Genomic DNA, 23,918 nt, shown 5'->3' on the forward strand with positions numbered 1-23,918 from the left:
TATGGAATAGCGACACTGCACTAACATATCGCCCATTAACGAGGGCGAACGCAAACACCGACGTACGTTCATCCGTTGACGTACACGAAAAAGGACTTCGAAACATTTTATACTGTTCAATAACATCCTTCGCTTTCGTATTCTCTCTGATTTCTCTTTCTCTCTCTTCATCTTGATTTTCTGTATGTGTTTCCACTAATTTTTACCAACGACAGTGCATTGAATTTTATTCGAAAAAAATTCGGTTTTTTCTCGTCTCTGTAAGCTGGCACATCCGTCGATTTAAACAGAACTCAACAGAAATTTCGTTCACAATATTTTCATTTTATTAAATTCAATAGTATAAAATACACCATTTAAGCGAATAGATGTGTGTTTGTGTGTATTTTCTATGTATATGTCTTTTTTTGTTATCTAAAAAAGAAGAAGAAGAAGCAATTGAAAGAGAAAATCAGGTAAAAAAAACACGCTCAGATTCGTGGTTGTAGTTCAAATGTCCTGAAATCCGTTTAAATTCACAGATTGCAATACACTATGCAGTTATTGTGGGTTGCATCTACAAACTGTTGAGCTGAGTACAGGCTGCAAATGCTGGTGGTGGTGATGATGACGATGATATTTAGGATTTTGTTGAACATCACCCGAATACAGTGCGGGTCTTGCATGTGCATTGTGTCTGCAATGCGTGCATGAAAAAAAAGAACGAACGCAACAAGAACGAAAGGAAAATAAAAACAACAACAAAAATGACGAAAGGCACAAAATGAAATGTTGAAGAATAAAAAGTGGAATGAAATGTTGTAGTGTGTTTTTGGTGTGCAGTTGGTTGCATACAAATAATAATGACGATCTGAAGAAAAACATCTGCTCTCAGCCGACAAGTAATAACTTCTTTTTTTCATCGTTGTCTCTCAAAAAATATATTTTTTTCCTCGAAAACAACGCGCACATACGAAAATTCGTTGGCCACATTTCAAGCGATTTTTGTATCCTTTAACGACACAATCGAAAGAATAAGATAAAATATGCTACAAAATTACACAACCAGGGGATTTTCGCAATTTAGATTAAACGAAAAAAGAGAGAAAGAGAGAGAGAGAGATTGCATTGCTTATTCAACATCAAAGTGAAATTTTAGCCATCTGCTTTTGTTTATCTGCATTTTTGTTGTTGTTATGTTTTCGTTCGTTCGTTCAATGGTATTTCGAAATTTCTATGCAAAATGACCGCTCTCACTCACCACATACACAACAAATTCGTTTTAATGATATGGAACACACACCGAATTGCCGTTCATTGAACACGAAAACTTTCTTTTCGGAGGTTTTTGAACTCTTACTCGGTGTACGCAAAAAAAAAATACGAAAAATTTGTGTCATTCAACTTTCGCCAAATGACGAAACTCTAACGCATAAATCATCGAGCAACAATAGTAGATACGGATTTGTCGAAATAAAATGCGGAACCCAAAATTTATTCACTCCGACCCGATTAATTGAAAAGCAAATCATTGAATTTAATTTTATGTAAGCAAAAAATTCATTCGCACGACAATATTCTATTATTCGGAGTTCATTTACATCGATTTTGATCAAAACATTCCATTAAATGTCGCCCATAGATCGTGTCATTCGTGTTTACAATTTTATTATTAAAAGACATGATGAGATTCGTCTGATTTAATTGCTTCGGCTTTAAATCTCTTATTTTTTTCGAAAATTGTCTTTTCACACTTTCTTTTACGCTAAAACATTTTCCCTTTTATGGAATGTTAAAGACAATGTGCTGAAATGGATGGAAAAATGTTCGAACAAGTGAATTTGATTGTTTCATTAAACATGAAAAAGAAATTAACGCATGCAATCGAAATTCGCTGTGTGAAAAATGTTCACCAAGTGAAACATGTAATATATCACAGCGGCCGATCTATTTTGCTTGACTTTCTTCTTCTTCGTGTGCTGTTACCGCTGCGGCTGTCGCTGATTCGTTTTAAGCGAAAATTCAATTGTGAGTGCGCGCTAAGAGAAAGGCTGTATTTTGTGTTTGAATTCATTATTTTCTCCTTCAAGTCTTTTCTGCTGCTTAAAATGGAGTGAAAGATAGATTGGGCCGTCATCATTTGCGATGAAATTTTCACAATTGTTAACAACTAGCATCAAATTGATCGCTCATTTGTAACGTTGATTTCTGATGGATTTCCTTTCTCGCGAAAACAAAAAAAGCAAAGGAGAAGAGGCGAAGAAAACAGACGACAAACAATCTGCACTTTAAGTTCATTCGAGTTCAAATCGGGTATACAATGAACAAATTCATTTACGTGTGTACCGTTTGCTTTCAACAATTTCATAAAAATCATAGAGTGATGCGCGCTCATTATCTCAACAGCACTTATTAATTTCAGTTTCATCTTTGACCATAGCAACGAGAGAGCGAGTGAAATTCTCATCGTGCATCATTGCATCGAAAGAAAAGTCAGTGGCTGCAAGTGATTCCACAGAAAAGAAAATAATTTCCAATTTTTTTTTTTGTTTCACTCCCTTTCAGCTTTCACATCGATTCAAATCGATGAGATATGGTGCAACAAAAGCACGAGATAAAAATTTATCGAATATGAGCAATAAATTTGCGAGTTTTGCAAGTTGAAGTTGTAGCATGTGAGCTCGATTTCGATAAAATGAACGCGCACCATTCAAATGTGTGCAATGCAACGCTGCGCTGTCCAGTGCGAATATATAGATTATTTTGTAATATTTGGCGTTGCAATATGAAAATTGCACAATTAATTTATGGGTTTTTCTTTATTTTATTTCATTTTTGCGAAATTTTCACTCAATCTTTTGCTCTCCGCGCCGTTTTAGCCTGTCGACTAGACATTAGACTTGCCGCTGCATTTATAACACTTTGCTTCTATTTTATACGCGAACATTTTGTGTATGTCTGTTTTGTGTAGATTCAGTTCCTGAGCACACCAAATTGTGTTCACATTCTAAATATATATCACAAATAAATAAGTTTTCCGTCGAGACAGACGAAAATGTTACGATCATTTGAGCGAGCCAACGACCGCTCTACACTCTTTTTCTACATTATATATATGAATGGGGTAGAATAAAAACTACTTCTCGAAAAATATTTAAACACGAAACCTAAAAAAAACTTTCAATGAAAAGTGAATCAATTTTTTTTCGTCCAATTGAAGTGAACCAAAAAAAAATTGTTCAATAAAAGTGAACCCAAAAAAAAAATCATTTTAGTGTATTTTACACTGAAAAAACCGAGTGAAATTTTTTTTTTGGTTCACTTTTATTGAACAAAATTTTCTTGATTCACTTCAATTGGACAAAAAAAAATTGATTCACTTTTTATTGAAATTTTTTTTAGGTTTCGTTTTAAAATAGCAATTTTTCGAGAAGTAGTTTTTATTCTACCCCATTCATATATATATATAAACACACCACAAAATGATAATTGCTCGGAATTGTCATCATCGTAGGCCGTATACGATGAACGCATTTCATTGCATTTCACTCGACAGTTGCAATGCTGTGCAAAATACGAATGAACATGACGCATTTTAAACGATAAATTGCATTAATTTCTTTCTTTCGTTTCTTTAACTCTTTTCGCTTTCTTCTCTTGCAATATTGAACGCAATTTTCAATTTGTAAATCAAAGCAAACGTTGTCACAGTCTTCATAACATAATTATTTTACAATAAACCCGATTTTGTAATGAAAGCAGGAAATTTTGTTTCTCTACAAAAAAAGACGTCTGGTTTTTTTTACTTACGATTAAGAAATAAATGGACAAATAAAAATGCATTTAAGCCTGGAAAATTGACTAAAAAAGTTGAAGAAAAAAAATACCTACACTTTGTAAATGGTGTTAAATGCAATCAATTTTTCTCACTATTTTTTTTATCAGCCGGTCAAATCGTTCGCAATCAATGGCTTATCTCATTTTATAGATGAGGTAAATATGTCTCTTCTTCTCTGTGGCTGTACAAATATTACATATCAAGTGAATACATTGCCTATTTTGCAAGTTGAAAGAGAGCCAGAGAGAGAGAGCCCATACAAGAGAAAAGGGTACTTTGGCATTCGGCATTTTGCTTCCGTCTTTCTCTTTATCTAATCATTCTATAATTTAATAGATTTGGATTATCCAATAGGTTTCAAATGTGTATTTGCAATTCTTCTCTCTTTCTCTCTCTCCTCTGTATATTTAAAAGTTGCTGAAAAAGAGTTGCATGTTGATGGTGTGGCCAGTAGTGCTGCATGTAATCATACCATAACCAACTAATTAATTCGTATTGAATGGAAAAGTAACAGTCAACAGACGTACACACACACAACATCGCACAAAATAGAAACATTTCCTTGAGTGAAAGAAGAAATAAGCGTAAAAGCATGCAAAAATCCATAGAAATGCTTATGCAATATTTATACATCATATAGACTATGCTGAAACGTCAATGAACTGACTTGTTGGTTTGGTGCGAGTGCGGATCCGATCGTAGACAGCATGAGCAAAGCCCAACCACAAAACACACTGACTGTGAATGTTGCGAACATAATAACACACAATCTGAACAAGAAGAAGAAGAAGAAAAATGCCGAAAGAGAAAACCGGGAAGAGAAATCAAAAGATTGAAATTGAACGAACAGACATCTGCAGCAAACGATTTCGAGAAAACGAGTCCCCAATTAGTTTTATATAAATTATGAAAATCTGTTAAAGATCGGCGGATTTTTTTTTTATCGGAGCTGAGCGATTGCACAAAGAGCCCAACAAATGCATCTTATGCTATTTGGAATTGAATATACGGCTGTTATTTCAATCGCTCTTTTTCTTCATCTTGAATGCCAGTGCAGTCGGGTGCAGTGAAATGTTTCTGCTAGAAAGCTACCGTGCTGTCATTTCACTGTTACTTCAAACAAATGCCAAACCGATTTCATTTCCTATTTTACGGTAATCGAACAACAGCAAATGTAATGCAAAAGACAGAAAAAAAAAGAAATTTTCATGATTACGAATACCGAAATAATCTCGTTTTTTTGTAGATCACATTTTAAAAAAAACTTCACTGAAAAAAACGCATATTTGTTCGAATTGAATGTGCTTTCCAATGAAGAAGAATGAGTACATTTCTTTTGGCGAAATTTCTTTTTGCTCTGCCTTTCATTTTAAATGGTTATTACTATGATGTGGTTACATGATCACCGAATTCGCAATAGCTTTCTTCGAAATCGCATATCTCAAGTTTTTTCGATTTCTCTCCATGCCTGGCGGCATAAAAAAAATCATTTCTAGCGTCGGTGTCATTGTACGCCATAGCGAAAATCATTGTTGATTATTCATCATCATTGCAAAAAAAAATCATAATGAATTTTTGCGTCTTCTGCGAACGATATTTTTCCATTGATATTATATGTTTGAATAGAAACACTTATTTCATTCAAATTGCAATTGAAAATGTGTTTGAATGTTGATTGGTCATCGATTAGGTAAACATTAAAAGTTTTTTTCTTTGCAACACGTATTTAATTCCGTGTTTTTCTTTTTTTCTTTTATCACACCAAGTATGTGTTACACCAATCAATTCAAATAATATGACATCGATCGAATGGCATACGGTTCAATTGCGAAAATGTAAACGAATTTCTGGGCAGTGTTTACACCAGCATTTCATAATCCATGGTATTGGATTTGGTGTGAAATATTCATTTAGTGCATATATAATTTGCCGTCTGACATTGTCAAAAGAACCAGGAATTTTCAAATGATATGTCGTCGGTACACACCTTCGTGAGACAAATCTTGTATTTTGTTTTTTTCGTGCATTAAAACAAACCATACGACACACATACATAAAATGAGCGAACCATGTAGTTCGTATCGAATGCATGTGGCATATAGCATCGACTGAAACACGAAAACTGGCTTTTTATGTTCACGTAAATCGACAGCAACAGGACACCGGCGATAAAACCGATTTGAACAACAAAAAACCGAAAGAGATCAATTTAATTACCCGACGTTTGTCAATTTATTTATTTTCTTAAGGTGAATGTGAAATCATGATCTGTCCGTTCTTTCATCACACTGCCTACTTTAATCAAAAAGAACAACATACGCGCGCACATTCACAATGGAATGTGCAACCAATAAAAAACGTTAACCAAATAGAAAACGACCAAAAAAAAAAACGAGAATATAATTTGCAACGAACGGACGAATCGGTTTCGCATGGGCGCGATATAATTTAATTCAATTTTGTGCATGCGATAAACAAACAATGAGAAGAAAAAAGAATGAAATGAAGGAAAAAAGAGCTGAACAATTTCCGCATTTCTCTCGCTCTCTCATTCGGTTAGTAAATTCTTGTGTCTTTTGATTATGCACTAGTTCGATGTGAATGCTTTTCAATTCACCAAACACAATTAATTACAAACTTTTCAATTGTTTCGACCCAATTTAATCACATGGTTTAATATAACATACACATTTTTGGTGCGTGCGTCACCGAAGAAACATCAATTCAATGCGAATTTCCGCTACACACAAAATTTTGCAAGCGCAACTTCTTCCAAAAACAATTTCCATTTGAACACCCAATTTTAGCGAGATGGAAGAAGCGAAAAAATATGATTACATTTTCGGTAGCTGTGCTGTGTTCATTTTGAATACTTTGGATTGGCTATTTTGATTCCGAAAAAGAGAAAAAGAAACTCTCAAATAATCAAGTCATTCAACTTTCCGTCATTTCTCTTCCGAATTTCGCTGCTTGCGAACAATGCCAACCAGTCCAGTGTATATAATCAAATGTTTCTTTTTGTTTACATTTATGGACTTATCTTTCGCATTTTTCTTCAAACAATGACGTCATTTTGCGGACTATCTCTTGTATTTCGGTGATGTCTTTCGCATCTTCGTTTGCCATTTCTTTGTTTTTGCATCTCATAAGGCACTTCCTTTCTTTTGCGATTTGGTTTAAGTATATTTTGGAATTAAGATAATGCAGTGAAGTATCGGCGAGAATGATATCACCGGGAGTCGCTATGTTAACCGCTTCGACATCAACTCTGGTTCCACTTGGATGCGAACAAAAAAATGAAAGAAACAAAGCCAATTGATCAAATAAATTGTGATTAACAATGAACACGTTGCAGTATAATGCAATTGGTGTATGTGCCATGCGAGACACTTTAACATGCATATGCTCTTTATAGTCAATAAGTAACACCGATTTATGGTTTTTCCTCTCTGTCACTCCCCCAGAGCGCTGAGTATTCGCTCAGATTGCACAAATTGAATGTAATTTGTTGGTTTTTTTTTCGGTATATGCTGCGCTTTGAAAAGCGGTTCACGAAATCTTGATTCGATTTGAAGCGAATGAACGACGAAATAAAAAAAATTCAGTGACCATAGTTTGAATGTATCGAGAAAATCAAATCAGCCACTGAATTCGAAAAGCCATAACTCACAAGTTGAGTAAATGCTACATATTTTATGTCTTGCGGCCACAGCCAAGATTGTTCTTAACTTTGTCTTACCACGTCGCACATACACACCACACACCACATATTTATCCATTGCAAACTCTTTTTTCTTCACGTTCGTTAAAGGCCACAAAAGGGAATTAATTTTGATTTTGGCGATTTTTTTCGTTCGCATTGGATTTTTTTTTCTTCACCTCTGTCGTCTTGCGCGCTCTCGCAAAACTATTTGATATTGCATGAATTTGCTCGGGCGTTGGTCTGCTCACTTTTGTGTGGTAATTTATTCTTTGTATATGAATGTGTGTGTGTTGCGACATATCGTCATGTTTCCGTACATTGTGTTGCTCTATTGGCTCGATGCTACAAGAGAGCCTAGCATTTATAAACTCAAACACCGTTTAAATTATGATTTTGTGTGTGTGTCTTTTTTTTCGATCATTCCATTTAGATTATTACAGTATTCTAATGAATATAGTTTTGTAAACGAAAAATGTAATACATGCTGCTTTGATTCGTGCAAAACAAAAAAAATATATGTATATATTTTATTGAAATGATTTCGGTTACCGATTTGTAACCGAATGGATGAGAAGCAATGATGAAAAAAAAACATATTGAACCAAATGATATTTAAATAAAAATATGTGATGTGGAGCAATATGATTTCATGATATTTTTAACATTAAAATTAAAAATCGAGAAGAAAAAAAATGAAATGAACTGCGCTTGATAGGCTCAATGCAATCGTGTGCAATATGCGCTCGGTGTCTCTCTCTCTTAGTCGAGAAGAAAAAACGACAGAAATCGAGATTTCATTTCTTAATTCACATTTTGTAAATTGAGAGAGACAAAAAATAAACTAACCGTCAGAATAAAAAAAAAAACGGGTGGCGCGCAAGCATTTTATTGCCAAATGTACATGTGCTCGATTGGCACAGCATATACTCACGGTTGGCACATAGCAAACGAATAACGACATTTCAGTTGTGAATTTGGTGTTTTTTTCCCGTCTGGCTCTTTGGTCGATTTGTTGGCTCGCCTCATCATACATTGATGCAACCAAACACACAAGAGAAAAAAAAACCCAATCGTTAAAATATTCTTCTAGTGTGTGCACCGAGAATGCATTTATATTTTGATTGGCTTAATTCGTCTATTTGTTGTCCTTCTCTGTCTCTGACTCTCTTCATCTCTCTGTATAAATATGTGTAGCCTTTTTCTGTTGGCACCTTTGCTGTTGCATCTTGTGTGTGCACACAAGATTGACTCGATTTCTGTGCACTTTATGCAACTGATTCTAGGCCAATGCGCAATCGAATACCGGTTTATTAGCAATTGATGGTGTTAAAAATACTGACACATACATGAGCACTACAACCGAGAAGCATGAAAAAAGCACAATCGAACAAGACTCAACCGATTTGGACAGAAGAGAATGAAACATATTTTAACGAGAGAAAAAAAAACAGTTCATATTTCAGTCAATTTGTGGCATTTGGGTTAATTGACTTGTGCAAATCAAATTCGAAACAGACATTTATGCTATACCATAATTTGGATCAGCTATTGAATCGTTTTATTTTCAATTGTAGCGCCATATAATAAATAAAGCACACACACACGTCATCATCATCAAGTAAATGGACACTATTTGTTATTTTTACGACAATTTTGTAATCATCTTGAAACATATGGGCAATTGATAGAACATTTTGAATGTCAATTCGTCAATTGGCAATCACAATCGATACTTGTAAGCAATTAAAAATTGCACACACACGCGCACTATTGATAGCAAAATTGTGCAATGGTCAAGAACAATCTTTGTAGGCTATCATTTAGGGTTCACAATAAATCTTTTTTTTCCTTCACTCCTTTCGAAATATAAATGGCGATTTCGCCACCCGACTGATATTTTATAAATTTTGCAAGCGAAAATTATCTTTCCGATGAAAAAAAAAAAAAAAAAAACGTCACACGATAATGGACATATTTATATTCTCATGACTTATAAAAAAAAGTTTAATCGGGTTTGGCATTTTCTGATTCATTATTTCGCACATTTTGGTGGCAATCGAATCAACCGCTTGCACTGCGTAATGTGGCAAAAATGTGATCAATACATACATATACCGACCTGAACGTCGATTTTGAGGCGCGCGCACCCATTGGTGATTTAACCGAAAGAGCCGAATACTGACAGGAAAAAAAGGCAAGCCGAAAATTTTACGCAATTTTTCACATACATACACACACATTCCACAATCACGTGCAGAGCACCGAACTCTCTCAATTCAACAACACGATCGGTTAGCGACAACGTTTAATATTGAATTGCTCAAAATTGATATTTTGAAAGCCATTCTCTATTTTTTTTACTTCGTGAATCGCGTTGTGTACGACAGTCAAATTGAGTACACATTGCAAGCTTTTGTGGTGCGACCTAAAGTAATAGATGCGAAAGTAAGCACCAAATAGGTGCAATAATTGCGCGACAACGAAATAGATTTAAAAGATCTCTCTATTAGAAATACAAAAATTCAATATGAACCGTAATGCTTTTGTTCATTTAATTGAACCACACAACTGTCTCAATCATTTAGCTCAATGTATTGAATGGCTTGAAGTCTGCTTGCCATTATAATATTGGTTTCATTAAATATTACGATGGAATCAATTGAATTCACCAAACTAACGGCTCATATTTTTTTTAAATATTATCACACATGTTAATCCGTTACACGCGCTATTGCACAACGCACAAACCGATCTCTTGAAAGTCTGTTTCTTTTGAAACAAAAGTATTTATGCCGCTGTGGCCTGAAACAAAGATCAACGTACAAGACAATCTGTATACCGTTCAAGCATTTCATAAACTCAAGTAATTGTGCGTGATTCAACGATGAATCTATGTACCAATTCACATGGCAATAGATTGTTAGACAGATTGTAAAACTTTTACACCATTCTGGAATGAGCGTTTTCTTTTTATCACGCCTTTCCAAGAACATTGATTTATTATTTTCTCTTGCTTTCACTGTGTTTTGATAGTGTACAATTTATATAATTTTCAACCAAAACAATTTATGTGCATTTAAACGCAATGCAACTAGATAATTATATTGAACGGATGTAAGAAATCAGACTGAAAAGTAATATGATACAAATACACAAGATAACCTCAGGTCATTGAAATTCGACAGATATAATACATACGAAGAGATATTGACGTATAAATTCCGATCGATAATAACTCTTCATCAAATTTTGTTTTGTCGGATAATTTTTATTTATTTTTTACTTTGTGCATTTGTCGTATGAATATGGGTGTTCAATGAAATCGATTAAAATGGTTCATGAGTTGAATAAACTTTTTATTTATTTACATATAAATTAAGTTAACACAAAGTGAAATTGAATATTATTTCTACAATGAAAAAAAAAAATCCGCAAAAAATTATAATTTCGCTAAAACAATGATGATCATTTTCACAACACATCAACAAATTAATATCGTTTCACGATTCCTCTCGCTTTCGCCGCTCTCTTTCATTGTTTGCCCTCAACGAGCTATAGTTTATTTTTTCTCTCGCTTTGCATATGTTTAATGTGCCGACACTGCGAAGAAAGTGTGAATTCCAAAAGAAGCGTTCGACCGTTCAAGTCATAAAGAAAACTGAGCCACAACAGTGGCTAATATAACATTGGCAGTTGTGTGTGCACGTGTTAAGGCGAATAATTGCATATAGCTGGTCATTATTATACACGTTTCGATGTTCATTCATCAATAATTCGTGATAAATAGCTTGCCGTTTTGAATGTGTTTTGTTTGATCTCTTTCTTCTGTTATTTGGACTATGGCTTTCTCTATCGACAAATTTTTGAAAAGATAGAGAAAATTGTTTCAATTGACGCAATTACTTCGAAACGGACAACGAACTCAACCGTTTACTCATCGGCATTTCTCCAGAAAAAAGAAATTTACATAACAATTTCAATCACATTGACACACGCACACCAGATATCCCAGAAAAACACTTCTAAAAAGTTTGCTCGCCGGTTTTCTTAGATTGTCTTTCATGTTTCATTCATTGTCGCGCAGCTAAAAAATGATGAAGCAAAATTACCAAACGACCAAATCAAGTAATGAAGCAATGAAATCAAAATCCAATTTGACCGAATCGATCAACATCATCTCGTGTTGAAAATCATCAACGTTTGATTTCATATTGCACGCATATTATCGAAACCACATTGGCTATAAATATACATTATGAATTCAGTTTTTTTTTTCGTAATTACGATGATGTGTAACAAAATGGCCAAAAATGAAATCTACAGCTCGAAAATTACGCATATATATATATTGTTTGACATCAAAATGCAATGATGTCTGTTTTCAGAAATGTCACCATTCAACAATATTTCGGTTTGCTTTTTTCCATTCGATGTTTTAAAAGTGTATTCGATTTTCGACACGAAAAAAAAGAGAAACATTCGCAATACAGAAAATATTTTTTCTCTGCGGCTGTCACAATGAGACTGAAAATGTGAATGAATGGAAATGTCAATATAATAAAAGCATTGCACCAATGGATTACACCATGTATAAACTCGTTAGCGATCTTCTTAGTTGAGCATATCCAGACAAATTGCGCTATAAAACTCTGAAACGAAATACCATTTGCCAAATCAACTGGGCTAGACCAAAGTGTCATTCATATTGTCCTTGTGATCGTGAATATTTATATGTGGCGCAGCTGCTCTTTAAAAACCAAATAAGAATAGCACAGAAACGCCACGGTATATGAAGTTTTCACAGCAAAAGAGAACTTTGGCGAATTAAAAAATAAAAACAAAAAACTCAATAATATTCTCTGCGATTATTTATTTCCAATATTATTCGTAACTGCTAAATAAATTAGTGCAGAGCATTGTGATGCATGAGTGAATTTGGATTTTATTACACATTTAATGTAGTGTCTTGTATCGTATTTGGCGTTGATTCTAATGGCATTCCATTGTTTGAATCGAAATGTACATTCAACAATTTGTTCGAATGCAAAAAAAGTGGATCACATGAATCACATTAAACCACAAATGCTGCTGTTGAAACGATGAACTTGATGCTGGCGTTGAATACCAAATCGATCTTCATTGAATGTCATTTAGATCGTCGTGTCGTTCGTTTTGAAAATTGAAAGGAAATTATATCGAAATATTTCTCACAGCGGCGCATAATGTAACGCGTTTCAGACACTTGGACACATCAAACGGTTTCATGTTTTTTTTTTCTTTCGTTTTCATTATGGGAGAGCGATTATTTTAACGCATATGGACATATTTACAAAAGATTTAATTGTGTGACATAATTGCAAAAGTTGCAACACGGCTACGTTCAGTTAGGAAACATTGACTTAATACTGTGAGCTATCTTTTTTTTTCATTCGCTGTGACTTGGCGTGTTGTATGTGTGGTAGTGTCGACTTGTTAAGGTTATGAACGCCAAACATATGTGCGTAGCAAATTATCGACATACGAAAGGCAAAACGATGAAGGAAGCGAAAGAAATAAGCCACCTGAAATCTCGCATGACATGCGTATCAGTGCAAAATATTTCAGCTTTTGTGTCTTGATTACTTTTCTTCGTACTGATTTTTTTGACAGGTTGTTTATAATGCATAATTAACTTTTTATAATATCTTGAAGAGCATTGTCCAAAAGAAATTTCGATTGAAAAACATCGCCATCGGGCATGTATTATACCAAGAAGAAATAACTGTGTAATTTTGAATACTGTACTTTATTCGATATCTACGACGATTTGCTTATCGTGCTTTTTCTTTTTCGTTCATTTGAATGTATATATTCACTTGATTAGTTATAGCATTGATAAAACTTCATTAACAACATATTTTATTTGCAGAACACACCTTCGATTAGAGTCGCTTGAAGATGCTGTCGTTTTGGATAATCCGAATGAGGATTTGCTACAAGATAAACGAGGTTGCCCTGCGTATGTTTCACCGGAGATTCTCAAAGCCAACACAATGTATTCCGGTAAAGCAGCTGATATGTGGTCGCTTGGCGTTATTCTGTATACCATGGTTGTCGGACGGTAAGTGTTATTCAGAGTTTTTATATATTTCAAAGTCCAGTAAATGGCACATGCTTTTCAAACTTGAATGCAAAACGATCTCAATTCATTAAAAATCATTTGAATTTATCGAAACAGTGACATTTCGGTGCATAATTGCTTAATTTTCGTTTTAATAAATTGTAATCGCTTCTGTTCACTCATAAATATCGAGAAGAATTTCCAATTTATTTCTATTTTTAAATCTAAATAGCAAGGTGCACGAAAATATCAGCGTCATCGATATATATTTTCTTTTCAATGTCGTTTACTTCGTTTAAAAAAAGCTAAGATCAGCTGGTTTGTGATTTCAAACCGTTTGTAGTGATCCAGCTGAACTTCTTCACTTCTTTTCTTAAAGCAAACACATTTTCCAATTATAAATGCTAGTCTCCGTTTTCTCCTTCTTTTATTCAATATATGATACATATACAGCATTAAAATTAGGGAGAACCGAATTATCATTGCCGAATGCACCTGCTATCCTTCAAGGCCTCTTAAATTACTTCACATGTGCCACATTTTCTTCTTCTCCATTCTTTCTCTTACATCTCCGTATGCACAATATATTTAATACATTTTAATGGACACGATTTTATTCAAACCTTATTCCGATCGAAGCAAAAGTGAAAAAAATTTATTTGGCAAAAAGATAGATGACGAGCAATCAAGCGAAAACATATGTATTTACAAAATGTGTGCTTAAAAACATATAATTAATGATTTTCTTTCTATTTTCAGATATCCGTTCAATGACTCAGAACACGCATCGTTGTTTGCAAAAATATCACGTGGCCAATATCTAGTGCCCGACTGTTTGACCTCAAAAGCAAGATGTGTGATTCGTTCGCTATTGCGCAAAGATCCGGAAGAGCGAATTTTATCGGAAGATATCTTGTTGCACCCTTGGATGACAGCCGATGAAAATCGTGACTATAGTAAATCGTCCAGTGACCAATTGGTGCCAGACATCTTTGTGGATAAGGACGATGTCTAGAGACATCAGCTCAAGCACCCACACAACAACACCGATAATTTTTATTATAGAGTCAACCACAAGCAAATAGTTCACACCAAAATGGGAAACAAGATCACCGTTACAATTTAATCCAATTTATTCTATATAAATTAGCTTTTCTTTAATCGACCGATATGTATTTATTTTTGTTCACTACATTTGCCCAAGCGAATTGTATATTTGTTTCGTTCACGATTTAAATTAAAACGAATGGTCTTTTTATTTTTTTCCAATTTTTTTTGGGTCAAATTGTTTGAGAGCACACACACACAAACTAGAAAATCGAAAATGTGATCTCGAAGTCGAATTATAGATTTTATCCGAAGTCGAATTAGATGATTCGAAAACAATTTGTATATATTTATGCTATACTTGACACATTAAGTAGACTGAACAGGTTTCATATATGTATGTATATGTATGAATTTAGTTAGAACTAAAATAAGAATGGCGTAATATCCGGCCGAGTTAAAATGGTCCAATCAAACTATCAGATGTTAATACTATGCATAAATCATATTTCTATGTAAAAAGATGTTTATTTTTTCCTAATAGAAATTATTTTTTACACCATATAATTATGCTTTTTCATATACTTTTTTCAATTTTCCGTTTATTGAAAGAAAACACGTATAATTTGATTTATCACAAATTCATATTTAAAACAAATAAAATATAAATTCAACCGTTTTGCTTAAATCAATGCTAATACACACTAATTATTAAATGTAGTGGATAATTCAAACAAATTATTCTTTTTTGTTACATGTGTAATGTTTGTAATAAATTATTGTAAAAATAAAGCGAAAAAGATGCAAAAAATAAAATAAATAAAAAATACAATATATTTACAAAAAAAATTACTTTTTATTTGAAGTTTGGTTTTTGTCGGCAGCCAACATTCCTAACATCCTTCTCGTTTTCCATGCAGGACCTGCAACTCTGGTTCAATAGTCTTGCGCCTCAATTGAAGGTTTTTCATTGTTAATTTCCTACGTTTTGAGACGCCAGTCCATATTTTGATACCTGGCCTATGCACCAGGAAGGCATTGTCCAATATATGGAACTCATAGTCAAGTAAATACATTGCATAGCTCTGAAAAAAACCGAAAAATGATAGAAATTAGGTAATAAGAATTTATTTAGAATGTTTTACAATATCGTGATGATAAAAGAATCATTGTGCTAGTTGTAAAATGTTACTGACTGGAGACTGGTCATTTTTGATAATATAGGGTCCCCCAAATCCACCGGTGGGAACCGTTTTTATAAATTTAGCTCTTGTTTTCGATACGTAGGTTACTTCTTATATAATTAGCCTTTTCTATTTTTAGTGTTGCTCGATGCAAACCATTGTCATATTCGTAAAGTTGGACATTTTTCATGACCATTTGACTTAACAGGAGGAATTTTAGTTTTGTGGTATGGCTACGGTGTCAGTAGGAAAAGGTTATTCTATTATCAACCAATTATTGTTGGAATCATTGGCATTCATTGAGAACTATCTGATTGGATTATTGGATTATTGGATTAAACGGGGAGTTATTCACTCGATGCTCAAGTTTCGTAACTTATTGCATGACGACCCGTCTTGTGCTGTCTATCTGATTAAAGACAAAATTGTGCTTTGCAAGTAGAAAAAACCAAAATAATGGCTCACTTTTTAAAAAATAGCATTTCCATGAAAAAGGACCATTTTTTTAACTTCACAAAAAGACACCAAATTATAAACGAAAGTCCAGAATACTTGAAACGTGCAACATTTGGTTGAAAGAAATCGACAAATCGGCCTGCCAAAGCATACTGAGAAAAATCGAAGACAATGGTTCGTTCAGTGTAAAGTGAATTGCTATTCGGTAGCCCATAAATAAAGGTTTATACCAATAAAAACGAATTTAATATTGTGTGTTTGTTGTTCAAATGACGAACATCTGAATTTAGTACCAAGACTTTCTGGGCGTATGTTATAATTAAAATAAATATATTAAACATTTAGAACAAACAAAGATATATCCACAAAGAAATAATGAAATGCTTCGGCGCCGATGACTGAATTAAAAACTCAATGTTTCTTTCAACAGAATATTTGTTGTATATACATTCCAAATGTATATGGATAAAACTATTGTTGACCGAATTTTTTTAAAATATGCATGCTGTGTACCTTATTTTCTGCTGAAGTACTTCTGATTATCTCCATTTGCTGTAATAAATTGTCATGAATGGACTAGAAACTACTATCTTCGGCATTCTTGACGTATCTACTTATTTTATTGAAAATTGTTCCACAGAATAAGAAAACGTTAATTAAGTAAAAAACACTTTTTTTACTCAATTAACGTTTTCTTATTTGTAATTATAGTCCTCAAAAAGTAAATTATTTTATTGTTCCACACGAGAGTCGAGCGCTATCCATATAAATACATTGTGACGTCACACATCTTACACAGAAACGACATCTTTGTAAAACAGACTAACTACAATGTAAAAGTATAGCGAGAGGGGAAGGGAGTAAATAAAAAGGGGAAACAGATACGTTTGATTTACATTGTAGTTAGTCGGTTATTAATAGATGGCGTTTATATAGTGTGCCCTTATTCCGCTTAACTCTCGGTTCCACAGTTAGTACGCTTTATAAACGTATGATTGTACTTAATAAACGTATTCATTTCATGCAGGCACTGCGTGTATATTAGGGTGTTTCGATAATTGAAGAAGTCGACGCTATGAAATCCCTACTTAAGAGCTAGATGCTGTTGACACGAGTGGAAATATTTTTAAATTCATTTTAACGACGATATGCTTGTCCATTATGACGTACATGTAACAGAAAAACACACAGTCATGTTCAACCAAAAAATAAATAAATAAATACAGGTTTTTTATTGTTTTTGCAATTTCTAGTTTCAAAAAAAATTCTAGTTTTTATAGTGCGTGAAGTTGGCCCTTGATATCTATTGAATATATCGAGAAGAGAGTATGTTATTCAGCGCTTATGGCTGAGTAATGTCTGAATAAAAACATACTCTCCTCTCGATATTTTCAATAGATATACAATGTGTATAATTTTTTTCTGAGAACCAACTTCACGCACTTGAAACACCAATCTTACTGTGCTAGTTGCTGCTAGTTTCACTAGTTTTTCTAGTATGAATACCACTTGGGGCAGAGCAGTCAACGATAACACCAACGAACGAACAATAACAAAGTCTTCAAGAATCTAATCAACTTAGAATATATAGATTTGAGCAGCAATTTCGTTCGGAGCACTTTTTCTTCAATTCCTCACACGTTCAGTTATAATACGAATTTGGAAACAGTGCGAATAGAAAACAATGCAATGTTAACTGTACCAAATTGGTGGAATGTAAGCTATGTGTATCTTTCATGGGACGTTATTAAAATATTTGAGATGGATTCGTTAGAACAAAAGGTGAAAATTGTTTTGACCAACAGTACAGAAGAGGGACTTTTTCGCACATCACCCGAAACTACAGAAATACATTGCAATAATGACAGCTTAAAGTCGTTACGTACACTTTATATCAGGAATACTCGATTTGATAAATTCGTGGACTTATTTCAATGTTTACCCTCAAAACTTGAGCACCTACAATGATTTTTGACACCAATTAGCTAAAATTGCACATTCAATAAATTGTCTTGTAAATATTCAATCGAGTTTTTTTTTAAATTACAATTATTTTAAATTCAGACGAACTTGTTCTCCATGTTTGATGTCATAAAGAAAGTAGAGGTTAAACCACTAAACTTCCAACTTTCGTTAAATGGTTTTTGTTCACACTGTGTACCGCACTTACCATTGATCGACGCTTGTTGATTGTGTACGCAGCAATTGAGACATTTTTGATCGATTTGACAAAGAAACCGTTTTTACAAAATCTTTTTACTTTTTCGCACACACCTATTGTGTAAAGTAAAGTATTGGAATCGGTCGAAAAATACGGATGTACCCTGTACGCAAAAATTTGTTAACACGATAACTTTCAACCAAGAAAAGTAATTCAAAATCTGACTTCACAGGATGATTGGGGGTCGCGAGGAATAGAAACCAGACAATATATTGAATTAACTGGGCAGTTGAGCTGACAGTACGTTAGCCAGCTAAATGGGCTAAAACAATAGACGTTATTGTTTTAATGATGAATCACTTTTTTTGTTTTAATAGAAGTGATTGTTCATTATAACAATAACTTCTATTGCTTTGGTCCATTTAGCTGGCTAACGTACTGTCAGCTCAACTGACCAGTTAGTTCAATATATTGTCTGATAGAAACTATTAGATTTTGAGCGACTTTGGTTGATAGCGTAAAGTGTCATGCCCATGAGAAAAATTCCATTTTTCTTCAAAAAGTGATATTACTTTTCCGAACCCCTATGTAAACAAGAACGCCGATTTATTTTGATAGCACAATTGTTAACGCATTTTTATACAAACAAATCAGTTCGAGAATGAATCACAGTTCAATAAGTTGTGTTAATGAGAAAATCAAACGTTTATTTTATTTGAAAGTGTGCATATTTTTGACAATTTCTTAAGTGAGACTGTCGTCGAAAAAGTATTGATTGTGAAAAAGTGACTTTTGATTAAAGATCAAACATGAATACCAATCTGAATTGAAGTCGATAATCAGTGGTGGCGGTCGGATTTTTTCAGTACCTGAGTTCGATTTTTGCTTCTAAGCAAATCCGGTACGTAATGACATTAACTGGTCGATTATAGTAATTGTTTAGTGGTTTGATACAGTTTTGAATTATAATTTATTGAATGATGGAACAAATTCTCCCTAGATCCCAAGTAAGATCCCAGATTTCGCGAATGGGGAAATTAGCTATTGATTTTTTATTGTACACATTCGTCTTTTGTGTTATCTAAATCTATTTCAGCATCATTTTCATAAACTTTTTACACCAACCTTTCGTAAGTATATTAACATCAATCTGTACTGTGTGTATTCCAAAAATTTTCAATCCACCTTAATGTAAAATACATAGTGCTTATGGCCTATGAGTAGCATTTTATTACAACTCAATAGTTAAAATATACATTCAAGGTGCAATAAGAAAATCGGGGAAAAAATCAAATCTTATCTAGTCCAAGAATTTTAGTTTTTGGCGCGAACACGTTTCTCTTCGTATTGCTTCATTCGGGCTTCAATTTCTGGTCTGAAATGTCGTATCAAACCTGCAAATACAAATAATAATAGTAATAATTATTAGAATAATTTTCATCTTGCTCATTCTATTTGAGTAAGTCCTAGAGGCTTTTAAGTACAAATGCATACTACTATTACAGTATATATTGAAACATAATGCATGAATAGTCATGTATATATGAAGAAATGCACAAATAGATGTGTATAACTGCATAAATTTGGTGAATATTTCATATATATACATATTTTTTCAATCTCTTTTGTGCGGACTTTCTTCATTCCTATGTAACTATGCTGTGTGTGTGTGTACCGTGAATATAGAATAAACAGTATAAAATACGAAATATTCACTGGAGATTTATGCCGTAGATGTGATGAATAAGACGTGTATATTGTGAATATATATACTTAAAAGCCCCTAGAGTAAGTCCATTTTCGATGATTACCTTGAACAGGCCATGCAGCACCATCAGCCAATGCGCAAATTGTGTGACCTTCAATTTGTTTGGAAATTTCCCACAGCATATCAATTTCGGCTGGTTGAGCATTTCCGCTAACAAATCGATGCATAACCTTATCCATCCAGCCAATTCCCTCTCTGCATGGTGTACATTGTCCGCAACTTTCATGCTTATAGAAATCAATCAATCTACATATAGCTTTAATAACATCAGTTGACTTATCCATAACAATGATAGCAGCTGTTCCTAATGATGTCTGAGCGGCGATCAAACCGTCAAAATCCATGATTACATCGTCACACACTTTCTTCGGAATAATTGGCGTCGACGAACCGCCCGGAATTACACCCAATAAATTATCCCAACCTCCGGTAACGCCACCAGCATGCTTTTCGATCAACAATTTCAATGGAATTGACATCTCTTCTTCAACTGTGCACGGTTTATTCACATGTCCAGAGATATTGAATAATTTGGTGCCAGAATTACGTGTACGACCAAAACTGGCAAACCATGTCCCACCACGACGACAAATTGTCTAAAGAAAGTGTAAAATATATGTCATTAAAATCGAAAATTGAATCATTTGAAAAGGTGTAAGTGAATTCAACTTACTGGAGCGACGGCAACAGTTTCAACATTTGTTACAGTTGTAGGGCATCCGAAGAGACCAACATCGGCTGGAAAAGGTGGCTTGAGACGTGGTTTACCTTGTTTACCTTCCAATGATTCAATCAATGCCGTTTCTTCACCGCAAATATATGCACCAGCGCCACGATGCATGAACACATCAAAATCATAACCAGATCCACATGAATTTTTACCAATCAAACCAGCTTGATAGGCTTCAGCAATGGCCACTTGCATATTTGATGCTTCATTGTAGAATTCACCACGGATATAAATGTATGCGGCTCTGGCTCCCATTGCACGACCCGCAATCAAACATCCTTCGACCAATTTGTGTGGATCATGACGCATTATTTCACGATCTTTGCACGTTCCTGGTTCACCTTCATCTGCATTCACAACCAAATACTTTGGACGACCATCGGATGGTTTATTCATGAATGACCATTTCATTCCGCTTGGAAAACCAGCTCCGCCTCGACCACGCAAACCAGATACTTTGACCTCATCTAAAAGAAAATGCGAATAAATTAATTACTATAATTTTTGACATTTTTTTTTTTTTTGAATTTCTGTATTAACTTACTGACGATCCAATCGGCTCCCTTCAATACGATTTCCTTTGTTTTATACCAATCACCACGTTTCAATGCACCTTTCAAACGCCAATCATGACGCCCATAAAGATTCGTGAAAATTCTATCTTGGTCGGCAAGTGGGCCAAATACGGTTTTTGTTTGTGGTGGTGGTGTACCAGCTGGAGTTGAATTGGCTCTCACTATCTGACTACCGAATAATGGAGTGGTAACATTTCCTAATAATAAACAATGTCATTTCATTAACATTTTCATCGAAAAATTCAAAATAAGTCGCAAAAAAATAATGAAGGTCGCAAATAAATAATGAACGTCGCAATAAATATCAAGCCAATTAGACACGAAATAACTTTACAACAGGATGTGTTAAGTCAAAATTCAAAACATACGAAACGAGACATGAAAGATGTTTCATTATGTAATTCATGATAATTATTGATACGCAAAACGACTAAAACACATTTTTCCAATAGATTGAAATAAATATGTTTGCTATTTAATTCTTACCGATTTGATGCTTCGGAAAGTAGTTAATACGTGCCAAAGCACCAGCCATTATTCACGAAAATAAAAGTAAACTTGCTGCGATCGAAAAATTATTTTATTCAATTATTATTGGTACTTTCAGCACTTTTCTCTGAAAGCTGACAGTGACAGCTCAACAGTGGTGTGGCCGTGGTTTGTAATTTCAAAATGTTGTCACAAACTCTCCAGTCTCCACACTCATACTCGTCATTAGATGAAATTGTGACTAACAACTTTTCTCACTACGTGTCCGTGTGTCGCTGTGCATGTATGCATTGCAGTGTGTGGAGAATTTCGTATATAATTCGCATTCTCGGCATCAAGGTGTCATTTCGAGTTGAAGTTTTACTAGTATTTACCGCGTGTAATAGCATAGTGAACGTTCATTTTCAAGTCACAAAAAAAATATATTCACAACTTTTTTCTCATTCATTTTTACGGTGATAATCGGTATTTTATATACAATTGAGTTGATTTTTTTTCTTAAGCGGTGATATCTAGATTGGTTATTTATATTTAAATTTAAAGAAGTGAACGAAAAAAAGAAAGAAAAAATAATACCAGAATGGCCGACGAAGATATTTCATTAACCGAAGATCAACTTCTCGAAAACTTAGACGATGGAAACAATGGCGATGCCGAATTCCTAAATGAGGTAAATATTAAATGGCATTTTTAATTGTTGGCCGATGAAAATATGAGTGAAAAATATCACTTGGTATCAAGAATTGGTGTCAAGTCTCATGACTAATGCTCCTGTGTACAGTACGCATATATATTTATGAAAAAGAATTTGGTGAAAAAAAAAAACAAAATGGCGACTACCAATACAAGCTTGCTGCGATAATTATAAATGCCGCGCGGCAAAGTTATTGACTTTTTTGTATACAGTTGTATAGCGTTTATCATGTTTCAATCTTATGTTGATTCAAATATATTTTTTGTTCGTATTTTTTTTGCACGGAGTGAAAGACAGCAAATTAAAAACGTAAACTTTTTATTTTATTCTTCAGGACGAATCGATTCATCAAATTATCGATCCGGAATTAGAGGCGATAAAGGCCCGCGTTAAAGAAATGGAAGAAGAAGCTGAAAAACTGAAGCAAATGCAATCCGAGGTCAATAAACAAATGACAATGAGCTCACCAACGGGCATTGCAGCCATTCCTTTATCGATCGAAGAGAAACGGGAAATAGATGATCGATCAATTTATGTGGGAAATGTTGACTATGGTGCAACCGCCGAAGAATTGGAAGCGCATTTCCACGGTTGCGGCAGCATGAATCGTGTTACAATTTTATGCAATAAAGCTGACGGACATCCCAAAGGATTTGCGTACATTGAATTTGGTTCGAAAGATTTTGTTGAGACCGCATTAGCAATGAATGAAACATTGTTCCGAGGACGTCAAATCAAAGTAATGGCTAAGCGAACAAATCGGCCTGGTATTTCATCGACAAATCGTATGCCACGAGGTTTTCGGGGTCGTGGACGTGGTATTGCGCGCGGTGCAGCTGGTTGCTGTCACGGTTCATTCAGAGGCACTCGACGACCAATGTATGTATTCAAATATTCGCCATATCGATGCGATTAAATCGATTTTTTTCTAAAACGAATGAATGACTTTCATTTCCACAGACGGGGTTACAGGGGACGCGCCAATTACTATACGCCATATTAAAGATTTACCAGTTGAAATGTTGCTGATTACATCATATCGGCCTGTTGAGCAGATGAAGCAAAAATGGGTAAGATTTTCACTTTTTTTTCTTCTTAATACACATTCACCCATCATATTAAGAGAAAAAAAAATATGAGCACAAAAATAAGAAAAATAACGAAGAAGAAAAAGATGAAAAAAACTAAAAACAG

At 34.1% G+C, this 23,918-nt stretch overlaps 3 protein-coding genes across 4 annotated transcripts in view; 2 read left to right on the forward strand and 1 right to left on the reverse strand.

Moving 5' to 3' along the window:
* LOC116340918 (tribbles homolog 2-like) overlaps nt 1–15,231 on the forward strand; it is a 38,938-nt gene extending 23,707 nt beyond the window's left edge. Inside the window, exons 5-6 of the mRNA XM_031767669.1 lie at nt 13,429–13,620; nt 14,380–15,231. Of these exons, the coding sequence (XP_031623529.1) occupies nt 13,429–13,620; nt 14,380–14,635 (448 nt within the window). The 3' untranslated portion in view covers nt 14,636–15,231. The remainder of the gene's footprint in view (nt 1–13,428; nt 13,621–14,379) is intronic.
* A 3,918-nt stretch (nt 15,232–19,149) lies between these two features.
* Nucleotides 19,150–22,190, reverse strand: LOC116340745 (NADH dehydrogenase [ubiquinone] flavoprotein 1, mitochondrial-like). The gene is made up of 5 exons (XM_031767384.1): nt 22,028–22,190; nt 21,511–21,738; nt 20,910–21,433; nt 20,280–20,832; nt 19,150–19,862 (listed from the first exon to the last, which is right to left on the reverse strand). The coding sequence occupies exons 1-5, from the start codon at nt 22,074–22,076 to the stop codon at nt 19,783–19,785; spliced, it is 1,434 nt and encodes a 477-aa protein (XP_031623244.1). The 5' UTR covers nt 22,077–22,190; the 3' UTR covers nt 19,150–19,782.
* A 186-nt stretch (nt 22,191–22,376) lies between these two features.
* On the forward strand, nt 22,377–23,900 carry LOC116340746 (polyadenylate-binding protein 2). Of its 2 annotated transcripts, none has more exons than XM_031767386.1 (3): nt 22,377–22,700; nt 23,059–23,603; nt 23,697–23,900. In XM_031767386.1, exons 1-3 carry the CDS (start codon nt 22,611–22,613, stop codon nt 23,725–23,727), a joined length of 666 nt encoding a protein of 221 aa, XP_031623246.1. In that variant the 5' UTR covers nt 22,377–22,610; the 3' UTR covers nt 23,728–23,900. The 2 variants fall into 2 exon arrangements, with proteins under 2 accessions (XP_031623246.1, XP_031623245.1); XM_031767385.1 differs by having other exon boundaries at nt 22,378–22,700; nt 23,685–23,900.
* Nucleotides 23,901–23,918: the final 18 nt, after the last annotated feature.

This window comes from Contarinia nasturtii, unplaced genomic scaffold (genome assembly GCF_009176525.2).
Source record: "Contarinia nasturtii isolate CC-2019 unplaced genomic scaffold, AAFC_CNas_1.1 Cnas_scaffold_695, whole genome shotgun sequence".
Lineage (NCBI taxonomy): Eukaryota > Metazoa > Arthropoda > Insecta > Diptera > Cecidomyiidae > Contarinia > Contarinia nasturtii.

What these genes read in the sequence shown, in the direction of transcription:
- LOC116340745 (XM_031767384.1), bottom strand. Translation starts at nt 22,076, where the DNA reads ATGGCTGGTGCTTTGGCACGTATTAACTACTTTCCGAAGCATCAAATC. An exon ending in CTTTCCGAAGCATCAAATCG is followed by an intron (nt 21,739 to 22,027) that starts GTAAGAATTAAA and finishes GTTTATTATTAG; the next exon opens with GAAATGTTACCACTCCATTA. An exon ending in AAACTGTTGCCGTCGCTCCA is followed by an intron (nt 20,833 to 20,909) that starts GTAAGTTGAATT and finishes CACTTTCTTTAG; the next exon opens with ACAATTTGTCGTCGTGGTGG.
- LOC116340746 (XM_031767385.1), top strand. Translation starts at nt 22,611, where the DNA reads ATGGCCGACGAAGATATTTCATTAACCGAAGATCAACTTCTCGAAAAC. An exon ending in ATGCCGAATTCCTAAATGAG is followed by an intron (nt 22,701 to 23,058) that starts GTAAATATTAAA and finishes TTTATTCTTCAG; the next exon opens with GACGAATCGATTCATCAAAT. An exon ending in AGAGGCACTCGACGACCAAT is followed by an intron (nt 23,604 to 23,684) that starts GTATGTATTCAA and finishes TCATTTCCACAG; the next exon opens with ACGGGGTTACAGGGGACGCG.